The sequence below is a fragment of the Macrobrachium nipponense genome, chromosome 1 (genome assembly GCF_015104395.2).
Source record: "Macrobrachium nipponense isolate FS-2020 chromosome 1, ASM1510439v2, whole genome shotgun sequence".
Taxonomy (NCBI): Eukaryota; Metazoa; Arthropoda; class Malacostraca; order Decapoda; family Palaemonidae; genus Macrobrachium; species Macrobrachium nipponense.
In genome coordinates, this window is record NC_087200.1 from 198,420,825 (window position 1) to 198,434,318 (window position 13,494).

Consider the following 13,494-nt stretch of genomic DNA (forward strand, 5'->3'; position numbering starts at 1 on the left):
CACAATGATAGTATAAATAAAACCTGATAGAAGCACTGCATTAATGACATAAACTTATAATGATTAAAAAATCAACCTACAATTGAAGAATAAATACCCTGTAAAAAATCATTCATAATAAGTAATGAGTGTTATTGCAAAATTAGTAAGGAAGCAGTCTCAACTTACTTTGTCACAGCAACAACGTGCATCACACTGATAAGATGTGAGATCACAGGGACATGGTGCAAGAGGTGTCACAGAAGGATCTTGGTAATGAGTCTCTGTTTTCATTCCAACATCACTGGCTTCAGTCCAATTCACAGTGAAATAATCTCCTTTTACTGTAAGTAGAAAAAAAATGGATGTACTACTAGCTCACACAGACAGTATTATAAGTAACATTTTATTTTTAGTTAAGTAATTTACTCAGTACGTAATTACATACGTAGCTATTAGTTCACTGACTCGCAGCGATTTAGATTAAAAAGACACGGTAGCGACACTGATACTGTGTAGGTGACACCAGTGTTGCCCTCTAATGAGAAGCTTAGAAATAACACAGCAGACTAACTCATTCCATTTCTGCAACTTCTGGTGATGACATGTAGTGTCGGCAGCAGTCGTTCGTTTTTCGCCGGTTATTTACCAGACTTCGGTATCCAAACCTAAAGTCGAGTAGCTTCAGCCAAAAGCTTCTGGATAAGTTTTTTCCTTGTTTTGTCATTTTTTACTGGAGTATGACACCAACAGTTCACTTTTACAGCAAAATTGCAGTTAATTGTTTAACTACTCCTTGCCGAGTGTCAGACTAAACTGTAAACAGGTTCGTCGAACCGATGTTTACGTTTGTTACCAACCTGATATTGTTTGATAATGCCATTTCAGCAGCAATCTTGCAATCTTTTGATTAACTCATCTCTACAATTAGTAATGTAGCACATAAAATGTTACTCAGCTGATAGTCAAGTAGCAATAATATTAATGTAAACATTGCATTAGCTACCCTCTTGAGAGAGTAGCATAATAATATAAATATTGGATTCATCACCAGAACAATTTTGGTGTGCAATTTTAATCCTGCAAGGAACTTCTTGCAGGATTAGTATTTATTGTTAGTTATAAAGTTCTGATTCAAGTTTTTTCAACACTTTTGCTTAATAGTGTGTTCGCTACTGCAGCAAAATTGCAGTAAATTTAAACGCTTATCACTCTTTCCTTTCCAGAATTGTTTCAGTGAAAGGTTATAATGTAGCAGGAGAGAAATTGAGTTATGATGGGCTTTGGAGGATGGCCAAGCTGAGATCCTAGTAAAAGCAAGAATTATAAGACGCAATTATAATTGAAAATGTACAAGGGCCTGCCACAGAGGGAACATCTCTATGGAGGGCTGTGCTAAAAACCGATCTAAGGGAACAAAATAAATGTTGCTTTAGCGGTGCCTATGCTGAGCTTGGATCAATAATATGTAGCTAAACATACGAAATTGTACATCTGGCACCAAAGCTTTAAGCTCATCTGGCACTGAAGTGTACTGGTTGATCATGTCTTTAGTCTTTTGCTTGGCTCAAGATTAAGTCATGCATTTAAGATAAAAGTATCTGAGTGCCTAGCTGGGACAGAGCTGTTATATCGCACAGTTTCCATTGGAGCCAAAAGCCCACAGGAGCTGAGCCAGAGCCCAGTGGTGACTGAGACAGTGCCCAGTGGGAACCAAACGTTCAATATGGTGTTTTTTTTCTCTCTCTCTCCTGCTACTAGCCCTTTATTTTCATCCATTTGCTCCTGCACCTGGCTTCCTCGCTTCCTTCCCTAACATTCCCAGTTTGTGTTGGCGTTAGCAATTTTAACCCTGTGACAGCGAGTGTTGTGCAGTGGAGGAGGTGGCTATTTGTCCCTCAATTCTAGACAGATGGTCCCTGTCAGACTCCCCAGTACCTGGGAGGAGGCAAGCGGGAAGTCCAAGGGAGGTCAGGGGGTTGCACACGAGTAGTTGCCCCTTGGTCAGACCTGTTGCCAGTCCCAGGTTATTGACAGATAGCCATTGGAAAGGTGTTTTATGGATGTGTAGTGACGGAGATGACTATCTGGCTCCTCAGAACCTAAACCCAGTCCTGTCAGACTCCCATGCAACTGGGGAAGAGGCAAACTGAAGTCCATGGAACTACAAAGCGGCTTGCCCCGGGTAGTTGCTCCTTGGTTAATTTTAATTAATGACCGCTGAGCAGGAGTCAATAACTATTCGACTCGGGGGACTCATAAACCCAGTCCCTATCACTCTCATATACCAGGGAGGAGGCATACTAAGTCCATGGAAGCCCCAGTCAGTTTCTCAGTTGAACCTGTTGTCTGCAGGTTTCGATGGACAACCATTGAAGAGGAGTCCATAAAGTGCTCTTGCACTGCCTTCTTGAGTTAGGATCCTAGTGCAGTGTCTCTGTCAGTGGAGGAGGTATCAGTCCGTCCCAGTGGCACTCCTAGACAAAAGTCACTATATATTCCCCTACATCTGAGAAGAGGCAAAGTGTTAAGTCCTAGGGAGGCTGATGGGGTTTGCCCACGAGCAACTACCCCCTTAACCAAGCCCGTTGTTCGCTCCCAGGACTCGGAGGACAGCTGCTGAAAACATCCAATTGCATGTTCATGATTTTTCATCTACTGACTTGACTTCCAACTCATGGAGGCACAGTTGTTACTCTTGGAAACCGAACGTCTCGTGTTTTCCAAACGTACAAGAGAACTCGAGCACAAAGTATTACAAAAGTATTCAGTGTGTGTGATGATCGTAAAGTGTTTTTTTTTTCCAACACCCGGTGGGAGCCAAGCCTTCATAGGCAGCTTGTGCATTACGTTTTAAGCCTCCGATGAGAGTCAAATGCCCATCATCTGCTGAGCACCAGCTGGCTGTCAAGCACCCAGTGGTTGCTCAGTGCTTGGCAAGAATAAAGCGTGTTGTGGTGCCCAAGGGGAGACAAGTGCCAAATGTTCAGTGATGCCAGAGAGCACTTTTCATTCCAGTTATGAAAATCATACAGTGATATCACGATCTTTAGTGAGATTTTCTCTCATCTCTGAGATTGCGTTGAGCTCGATGAGTGTTTCTGGGTCCTCTCCTGCTTCAGTACCATTTACACCTGGCTGATCTACAACTCCCGAGAAGCATTTGACGCCTAGTTCAAGGTGTATTTTACTTTCTTTACACTTGGACCGGGGTGTGTTAAATGCTTCTGTTGTCCAGGATACTTCTTTGGATCCCATCAGCTGCCGACTTGACATCCTGAGGTCCCCCTGGGACCAATGATGTCATTTTTAAAGGGTCATTACTCTATAAAGTGTTTTGGATATTCTGAGGAAACTTTCTGCTGCTTCTCAAGACTCCTATTTTACCTCCTTTAGTTTTGTTGGAGGAAGACGAGGCTAATGTTTTAAAGCAGCCATCGTTCTTTTCAGTTATCAGTGCCATAAGGTGGCGATAATAGAGTTATGGCACCATAACATACCTAGTAATACGTCCATTTGAAACAGCATAACACTAAATACATATCAACAAGCGTATAATATCTAATTGTTAATGGATAGCATTATCCAATTTGTACTGAGGTGCCATTAACCAAAACTCAGTGCCATAAGTGCTATAAATCTCCAAGTTTTGGTTAATGGTGGTTTTTGCTTATCAGCAACCCGTTGAGAATGGAACCCCTACCAATAACCATGGGCTGCCTGTATGTACGTATATAATTACAGGTTAAGTATACATAATTGAAACTATTATAAAAATGTCATTTTTAATTATGGGATTTACCCTGTAATTATATAGCTGAGGGATGGTGGGATGCATGGATATTTCTACCTCAAAAATTTAATACTTTACCTAGAAAGAGGATACACAAAATTTTGCCAACATTATATAAAAAATGTTTGTTGTGATTCCTTACCTGATAAGAGAGTTGATGCAGGAAAGTAGTCTCTGGATGTCACTCATCTTATCATGTAGAGAACATAGCTGTGAAGATAGTAAGTGGTCTACTACTTTAGTGGGACCATTGTGGCAAAGGAAATTTCCAATGGCCAACAAGAATAGGTAAATTACCTGGGCCCAGGGTTCAATACCAATAACACACCAGAGAAAAAATGTAGTTACCAATTTCCAAAACATGTAAAATAAAATACCTCCACCACCCCACCAAAGGATTGGAGGGTACTCAGGCACTTGTCCCTCCAAGCTTCCCCCCACCCCTAAATCCAACGCCTTATATCAAGGAGAAAAAAGATTTTAGGATGGGTTCCTTCCTACACTTCCTTTTCCAAAACCACACCAGCCTCAGCTTCCTACACTTCCTTTCCCAACACCAGACCAGCCGCAAGAAAAGGACCCAAAGTACTACAATCATCGTACACTGTTTCAGTATCTAGATAATGAGATGCAAACACCGATTTACATTTCCAAAATGTAGAATTTAAAATTGCTGATAAGGACAGACTTCTTTTGAAAGCCAGAGAGGTGGCCACTGCTCTACTCTCATGAGCTTACACTTTATACAAAGGGAACATGTCTTCTTGAACTGATGAGTGAGCCTCCCTGATCACATCTCTTACAAAGAATTCCAGAGCATCTTACACAAATTCTAGACGGGGTCTTGACAGAGCACCAGAGACTTCAAGAATCGCCACGAATGTCCTTGGTTCTGTGCAAGCAGTATTTTAAAGATCTCACAGGACAAAAAGATCTTCCCACATCATCAGATCCCAGTACTTCTGTCAGGTTCTTAACAGAGAAAACAGTCATGGATTAGAGGCGGGCTCGCTCTTGGCCAAAAAACTGAGGGAATATGAACAGATAGCATTCCTCTTCGAAAAGCCTACCCTTTTATCGAAAACATGCACTTCACTGATCCTCTTTCCTGTCACCAAAGATATCAGAAAAGGGGTTTTTCAAGTCTGTTGAGGAGATAAAATGCATAGGTTCAAAGTGAGGACCTAATAACCACCTCAAAACTATGTCGAGGTTTCAAGGTACTGCAGGTGAATCTGTACCCTTGGAGGCGTCAAAAGAATGAATAAAAGTCTGAAATATCCAGATTAGAGGACAAGTCTAATCCTCTATGACAAAAGACTGACCCTAACATGGTTCCATAACCTTTAATGGTGGACGTTGATAAGTTCCTTGCTGATCTTGAATGTAATAAGAAGTCAGCTATTTGAGTCACAGAGGTCTGAGAAAAGGAGACATTGATGGTCCTGCACCACTCTCTGAAGATCCTCCACCTTATTCTGATAGATGGCATTAGAAGATTGCCTTCTGCATCTAGCAATTGCCTCTGCAGCAGCTTTAGAAGAACCTTTCTTTCTAAGAAGTCTCTTGACAGTTTGAGGCCCGTCAGGGCCAGAGAAGACAGGCCTTGGTGGAACCTCTTTTGAGGAAGCAGCCTTGGGAAGTCCACTAGGTGATCGACGACATCAGGGAACCATTTCTTTGACGGCCAGAAAGATGCTACTAGAATTAGAGATACATTCTGGTGAGACAGAATCTTGTTTAACACCTGTCTTATCAAACTGAATGGGGGAAAGGCATATAGATATTTGTTCGACCAGTCCAGGAGAAAAGCATCTACTGACCAGGCCTGAGGATCTGGTACTGGTGAGCAATACAGAGGAAGCTGATGGTTCCGAGATGTGGCAAATAGATCCAGCATCGGTTTTCCCCAAATTTTCCACAGGTCTAAGCAGACTAGTGGATCCAAGGTACATTCTGTCGAGAGGACTTGTCCCCGATTGCTTAGCTCATCTGCTAATACATTGGTCTTTCCTGGCAGAACAACCGAGTCCCTCCTTGCTTCGCAATGTAAGAGAGCACTGTCGTGTTGTCCGAGTGGACTGCAATCATCTTGTTCTTTACTTCTTGAAAGAAAGACTGAAGTCCTAAATGTACCGCCTTTAGTTCTCTCACATTTATGTGAGTGATTTTAGCTTTGGAGACCATATCCTTGACACCTCTCTCTTCTCTAAAAGAGCATCTCATCCCAGGTCCAATGCATCTGAGAAGTTCAGGTCAGGGCTCAACAGAAAAAGACACTCTCTTTGGAGTTCCACCAGAGAAGGTCCTCCTTTATTTCTTTCGTCACTGGAAACACGAATGAGTAGTATAGAAGAACCTTGCTGTTCCAGCTTGCTTTCAAAAGGAACTGTAGTGGTCTGAGATGTATGTAGTCTGCCCAGGTGTACGACCTGTTCCATTGACAAAAGAAAACTGAGAATGTTCATCCAATTGTTGTCTGAGCATTCTTCCAGTAAAAGGATCTCCTGTACCTTCTTTGGACAAAATTCTATCCTTTTCGGTGTCAGAAAAACCCAAAAAGCCTGAGCCATTATTATCATTCCCAAATATTGAATCCTCTGTGAGGGGATTACTGAGACTTCTGGTGGTTCACTAGAATACCTAATTCTACTAACTAGAGTCTTCCTGAGGTTGTCCGTGCCCTCACTCCAAATTGGCTCTGAGAAGCTAATCGTCCAAATACATGATTCTTATCCCCTGTAGGTGTAGCCACTTTGCAATGGGAGCCATCACCCTGGGTGAAAATCTGCGGTTCTGTCGAAAGACTGAAGCAAAGAGCAAGAAATTGATAAGTCATTCCCTCGAAAACAAACCTGAGGTACTTCCTTGAACTGGGATGAACAGGTACATGGAAATACATGTCCTGTAGGTCTAAAGACATCATCCAATCTCTTGGGCAAATGGATGACAGGACTGACTGGTTTGTTTCCATCTTGAATCTTGTCTTCAAGACAAAGATGTTGAGAGTGCTGACATCCAAGCTGGGCCTCCAGCCCCCTGATGACTTGGGGACCATGAACAGGCAGTTGTAGAAACCTGAATAATGAAGGTCCTGCACTGGCTCTATTGCCCCCTTTTTTCAAATGAGACAAAACTTCTTCTGCAAGTGCTGAAAACCTTTCTGACCCTTACGAATAAGCAGTCAATACGACTGGCATGTTGAATAAGGGAGGCATTTTCACAAAGGGGATGATATAACCTCTTTTCAGAACCTTCACTATCCAGGCTTCTGCTCCCTTCTTCTGCCACACTTCCAGGAATGAGAGTCTGGCTCCGACTTGTGCACGGAGAACTGTCTCCTCACTTGCGAGAGGGACCTTTCGCTGAGGATTTCTTGACTGCCCTTGAGGCAAAGCGGGTACTTCCACTTAAGCAGGAGAAAGATCTTGGTCTGGACCAAAAGGGCTGTGCCCTTGGAGGAAGAGAATACTTTGTATTAACAGTAGGAGTCTCCTTTGGTCTCTTGGAGAACTGAGCAGTACATACGAACAGACGACGGCAAAATGACTCATCGTTGCCAATCTAGTGGAGCTTCACACATGCGCCGATGCATTTACAAACTGTTTCCATGAATTCTAGTTATCATAGTAATGCAATAATGATAAAATTGCTCTAATATATATATACTACAAATAGATACGCTAATTTCACTTATTTTCCCGGTTTTGTGTAAGTTTTATACCCAGTTTGGAGGGTAAACATATACAAATTGGCAACACTGATAAACAATTGAAGAGCGTGAAGAACGCTGTAGGTACTGTTCACAAGCAAAACTGTTGATATTTGAGTCAAGAATCTAGTTACTTTTTTAACAACGAATATTTTCAAATTAATAATCATGAATATGTAAAAAAATTTATGCAATTCATGACCATATACTGCCGTTTAACTATTTATTTAAATAATTATCTAGTGCGCGCTTCTTCTTTGTCTTCTACCAAAAATCGAGGTTTCCTTAAAAAAGTAGTGGTTGGAAGGCGTTGTTTACAATTGTTGTGATGAAAGTGCCCCAGCGTCTATGGGTACAAGTGGTGTGCGGATTTAGCACAGGAAATGAGAAGTTTGTTGACACAACCGACTCCGCAAACATTGAGATGGCGTCAATCTTCAAAATATTGGTAGTTGTAAGTAAAAATTTCGAAAGTGTCATGGAGGTAGTGTGCACTGCGTAGAGCCAGACTTTTCATTACCCTCTGTTTAATCTTAAAATATGGCCTTAATTTCTAACTTTGGAGAAAATACTTACTTAGAAAGGAGAGTAGAGGTCTCAAGCTCCTGCTTTCACCACCAGCAACTCATGACTGATGACCATCTCTGGTGTCAGGACATGTTAAAGTACTTTTTCGGAGGGTGGCTTCAAACGCGGTGGAAAGTGGCTCGGCTAGTTCACTCGGTTGTTTTCCCTATAGTACTATATATTGCATTTGATGCATTTGAAATGCAATATTTCTTCCTTGTAAAAGTTATACGCTTGTCTTAGTTGATAATGTACATGTTGGCATAACACTAAATAGTGTTCTTTCGTATTTAACCATCAACTAACCAAGAATTATTAAGATAAATGTTTATGTACGTTGCACCATGTTAAACATGCAAGTGGTTGCAATTGTACCATCATCCATAGGGTAAGATGTGAAATATTCTTCTATGAATGAAGTTAGGCAAGAGTGCAGTACAGCCAAGGTGAAGAACTGCTTTTTGGCATAAGAATGCTGTCCTAAATGAATTTTTTCATTGCAGGGAGCCAGTAATGGAAATGAGTTCTAAACAGGAGTGAACTATAGATAAGAACCAGTTTTAGCTAGGAGTAAGACGCTTGCTTTAACAATGTCCGGTAAATGAACGAGCAGTGACATATAGGGTAAAACACCACGGAAGGCCAACCCTCACCAAGGTGGACGGGTCTTATTCACTCGATATTTAATTGGTGAAACAAGAATACAATTGCAACTCTAAGCATACCATTTAAAAGATTGAAGTTTCGTCAACATAATGTGATATATGAAAGCCCCATACAAACTAAAATAAGCATGTGAGCTCTTCGTAAAAAAATATGTTTTCAAGGCAGTTTTGAAATCCAATATGGCGGCTACGTTTTGCATGGAAGGTTCTGATCAGTGACGGCCACCATCTTTCCCCAGCCTTCCCAGCACTCATTTAAACAATGTTAGCGTATATATGTAACGTTTATTGATCTTACTCAAGATTGCAGTTGTAATCAGCACAATAAAACAACATTTTGTTGCCTATATTAGTGAAAGTATGAAACTTGTTATTCCCGGGGTTATGGTTTGAACTGAATTCATTCTTACCTTGTAATCGGCGGTTTTTATCCTTACTGCCATCACAACTGAAACTCCACAGTGCTTATTTGATTGTTATTATACACATTTTGGTCTCAGTTCACTCCACATTGCACTTTAAACCCGTTACTGTTGCTGGTTCCTAAGCGCGCGCGCCACAAACACAGTTACGAACAGCAGATGACGAAACTGCAAAGTTTTATTCCCTAAATTGTTTACTTTACTCGTTATTTAGTTTAAATTTACTTTGTTATTTAAAAATTTTAATTTAATTCATGTATATTATCCCTTTTTTGCAACCAAATTACCCCGAAAAATTACAGATATTTCTAAAGTAGATACAATCAAATGTTTCTAACGTTTTCGTACATCTGGCTGCCGAAAACCATAGAGGAACGACCATGGATAAGTGCATAGAGGAACGACTACGGAGAAGTGAATTATATACATATTTTTTTTTTTTTTTTTTTGCTTTTTTGTTTTTGCTAGCACTTTTAATAGATTTCAGTCTATATTAGTATTTTGAATTTCTTTAATAACCGTATGCCAGAAATAAATGTAACCTTTAATGTTTGCATGCTTTAATGTTTGCATGCTAAGAATGGCAAAATCATCGTTGCCACATTAGTGGAGGCTTCACACATACACTGTTTCATTATTATAAACAGTTTCCATGAATTCTATTTGTCATAGTAATGCAATAATAATAAAATTGCTTTAATAATTATGTATATATACTTCCAATACATAGCCTAATTTCACCAATTTCAACGTTTTGTGTGTAGTCTTATACCCAGTTTGGAGGGTCAACACATACCGAATGGCAACAGAGAGAGAGAGAGAGAGAGAGAGAGAGAGAGAGAGAGAGAGAGAGGAGGATGGAAAGGCGAAGGAACGAAGGAAAGGGGTGGCAGTGGGGGGGGGGGGGTGGTAGTCTTATACCAGTTTGAGGGTCAAACACATACCGAATGGGCAACAGAGCGAGGACGAGAGAGAGAGGAGAGGAGGGAGAGAGAGGAGAGAGAGAGAGAGAGGAAGGCGAAGGAACGAAGGAAAGGGGTGGCGGTGGGGGGGGGGGGGGGTAGGTGGAGCTTTATACGCGTGTTCATATCCATTTCTGCATAATGGAGTTTTTGTCTCTTGGTACAAGGACAAGTGTCGTTATTCTTTACGATTAGTGATTCACGATACCCTTATAAATTACGGCACTGGGTGTAATGCACTATACAAAATCTCGTTCTGATACGAGTGTTCGTTACAGAAATAGGCATTGCCCAAAAACGTGTTTGCACTGTCTCTGAAACCCATAGTAGGTATGCTGCTTAGTTGTCAATCAAGTTTTTTGTAATCAAGTATTTTTTACAAAAAAGCTATTGAATAAATTTGTATTTTTCTCAATCAAAACATATGCCCCTCAATGCTAACTTTCCTCGTTTAACGACTTTCTGGTCATTGCAAATTCGGCCCCATAATTTCTTAAGGTGCGAAAACAGAGGCGCATCGACCGAAAACGATTGCGTCACACTACGGCGATAATCCGGCAGTAAAACATCTTCATACATCCAAAAAGTAAATAATGAAGATATATATGCGCATTACGATTATACCAATTACATGAAGAGCTGATAATCTGCATGAATAACTGGTAAACTGTTCTGCAAGAAAGTTGAGTAAAGCAATTATTTACAATAGGTACGAAAGTCAAGATGTCGTGACGTCATAATACAGGACTTGAAAGAACGTTCGAATTCCAAAAAATAATTACTTAAATTTGAGTCAGAATCGAGTTACTTTTTCAATAACGAATATTTTCAAATTAATCATCATAAATATGTAAAATATTGATGTTTTACTATTTATTTAAAAAATTATCGAAGTGCACGCTTCGTCGTCTTCTTCTACAAAACAGTTGTTTACTCGGTGAGGAAAAGTTTTCCGTTTGTTGTGATAAAAGTGCCCCAGCGTCTGTGGGCACAAGTGGTGTGCAGATTTATCACAGGAAATGGTGTTTATTGACACAAGATGGCGTCAATCTTCTATATACCTCGAGTTGTAAGTAAAAATGTTGAACGCGTTTTGGTGAGATTTGCACTACGTTTGAGACCGTTTTCAGTACCCTCTGTTTAAATCTTAAAATTTGGCCTTAATTTCTAACTTTGGAGAAAATACTTACTTCGAAAGGAGAGTAGAGGTCTTTAGCTCCGTTACTCACCAACAAGAAGTCGCGACTGATACCCATCTCCGGTGTCAGGACGCGTTATAATGTACTTTTTCGGAGGGTGGCAAGCGTTGATTGTAGGTGGCCTGTTTGGCCTGCCGTGGTGTTTTACCCTAGTGGCCACTGATCCAGTAATGCGGCCACCTTCCCAAGAAAGGACTTGAATTTGCTGCCATGAGCATCAGTCAAGATGTGGCCTATCCAGACAGCAGTAAGTGTTTTCTCCTAAATTACAAAATAATAGCGTAGGGTAAAATACTGAATGGCCGGTCTCTACTGTAGCGCAACCACCTTCCCGAAAAAGTACTTTAACACGTCCAGGGTAGACATTAACGTCCTGCAACCCAGGATAGACATTAGTCAAGAGCCAGCGTCCATCGAAGCAACACCTCGAGACCTCTACTTCCCTCTCGAAGGCAGTTTTTCCTTCCATGTCACAAATTAAGGCCATTATATTAATTTCCGAATTTTCGGTAAGGTGGTTGCGCTATGGTACAATTAGCCTACCTTACCTTAGTACCTACCTAGTCGCTGTTTGACAGTTTAAGTGAAAATCCGTTATTTTCGTCAGATTTCGGGAGAAATTTAACATCTTGTACTCACCATTATGACTAAATTCGAAAATTAGATGAGCTATCAATAGTGATTTAAGGCTAATATGATTCCTATTGCAGATCCTGACATTCATTCTGTTTTGTTTACATCGTTGACATTCATTATTGTTTTGTTTACATCTTTCGGAGTAGTAGTAGGTGGGATGTGTTTTTGAAACGGCTCCCTTGCTTGTTTTATTCCTTCTTTGTTTGCGTTTGAGTTTTGTTTTTCTTCGTAATACCACAATTCTTTTAGAAATTCTTTCCTATTTTCCACTTCCCCCCTCCGTAGTACTAGAAGGGATTTGTTTACATCAAGTTCATGTTTTAGTTGGTTCGTCAAGGTCTTGCTTCAGTGACGGCGCCAATATGTTTCCCGGTTAAATTTTCTCGTAAAGTTTTTCCGTTCTATTTACTGTACAAACTCTGTCAGTTTGGAAGTAGCTATCGCACTGTCTGAACATTCAGCCCTTCCTTTGATATTTAGTTATTTCTCATACTATTTCACGTAAACCATATAATTCTCACCCTTTTCCACTCTGTATTTTCATTGCTGTTTCCCGTGTTCCTTGTATCGTTTGATGATTAGATTTTTTCTTTTATTTTCGGTACCTTTTCATCCATAATTATTCTGTGACAGATGCTCTTCAGAATAGCTGTGACGTTTTCGTTGTCTCGCATAATTGCTCTTTCCATTGTTTTAATGATTTTTATTTGATCCTTATTTGGTTCTTATAAAAATAGCATTATTTCTCCAGCGTCTATCCTTTCTAGATATAATTTTCCTTTTTAAAGGGAATTTTACTCCCCATAAGGCAGCATTATAGGTTTTCAAACATTTCATTTGTTTCTTAATTTTTTTTTATAATTATTCTCCTATAGCATATTTCATGGCTATTCTTGAGACGCTGTCTTTCACCTCTACTCTTAATATAAACTGTGTATTTTGTTCAAGTCCTTCCCTGCTTATTTTACTTTCGCTATCACGTCTACAGATCTTAGACATTTTGTTTCATTTTTTTTTTCTTTTGGTGCTGTGTATATGTTCTTTCCATGTTCCATAATTGCGCTTTCTAAGATAATCATCTGTACGGAAAATGCATCACATTGTAAAAATTTAGATTTTAACGTTTTCCGTGTGTGTGTATGTGTGCGACCCATAAACTCTTTACTAATCTTTTGTCCTTATTCCGTTCCATAAGTACCTACGTTCCGGTTTTTATATTAGCTAGTATCTGTGTCTGTTATGTGTACAGTAGATCAATCTTTTAATTTTTCCCGATTTGTTTATCTATTTTATTTTATTTTATATATTTTAGTGTACCTTAAGAATAGCTGAGGCCCATTGGCAGATACGAGGACCAGTTTACTTGTCCGAGAATGTAAGATGAAAAGCATTAAGCGAATTTAATACGCACATACTAACGAAACATACTGAACTCAAAGAGAGAAGAAAAATACGTCCTTCAAACAAGTAACCAGTTCCGAATGCGCTTTCCACTCTTCAATACTGCCCTTGAAATCTGCGAAAGAGAGCAAACAGCCTGCTAGTACTAGACAAAATAA

The 13,494-nt window shown here is 40.0% G+C and overlaps 1 protein-coding gene across 1 annotated transcript in view; it reads right to left on the reverse strand.

Moving 5' to 3' along the window:
- Window positions 1-12,089, reverse strand: part of LOC135220186 (uncharacterized) — a 72,065-nt gene extending 59,976 nt beyond the window's left edge. The window contains exons 1-2 of the mRNA XM_064257472.1: window positions 11,939-12,089; window positions 169-323 (exon numbers count right to left, since the gene is read on the reverse strand). Coding sequence (XP_064113542.1) covers window positions 169-323; window positions 11,939-12,023 — 240 coding nt within the window. The 5' untranslated portion in view covers window positions 12,024-12,089. The remainder of the gene's footprint in view (window positions 1-168; window positions 324-11,938) is intronic.
- Window positions 12,090-13,494: the final 1,405 nt, after the last annotated feature.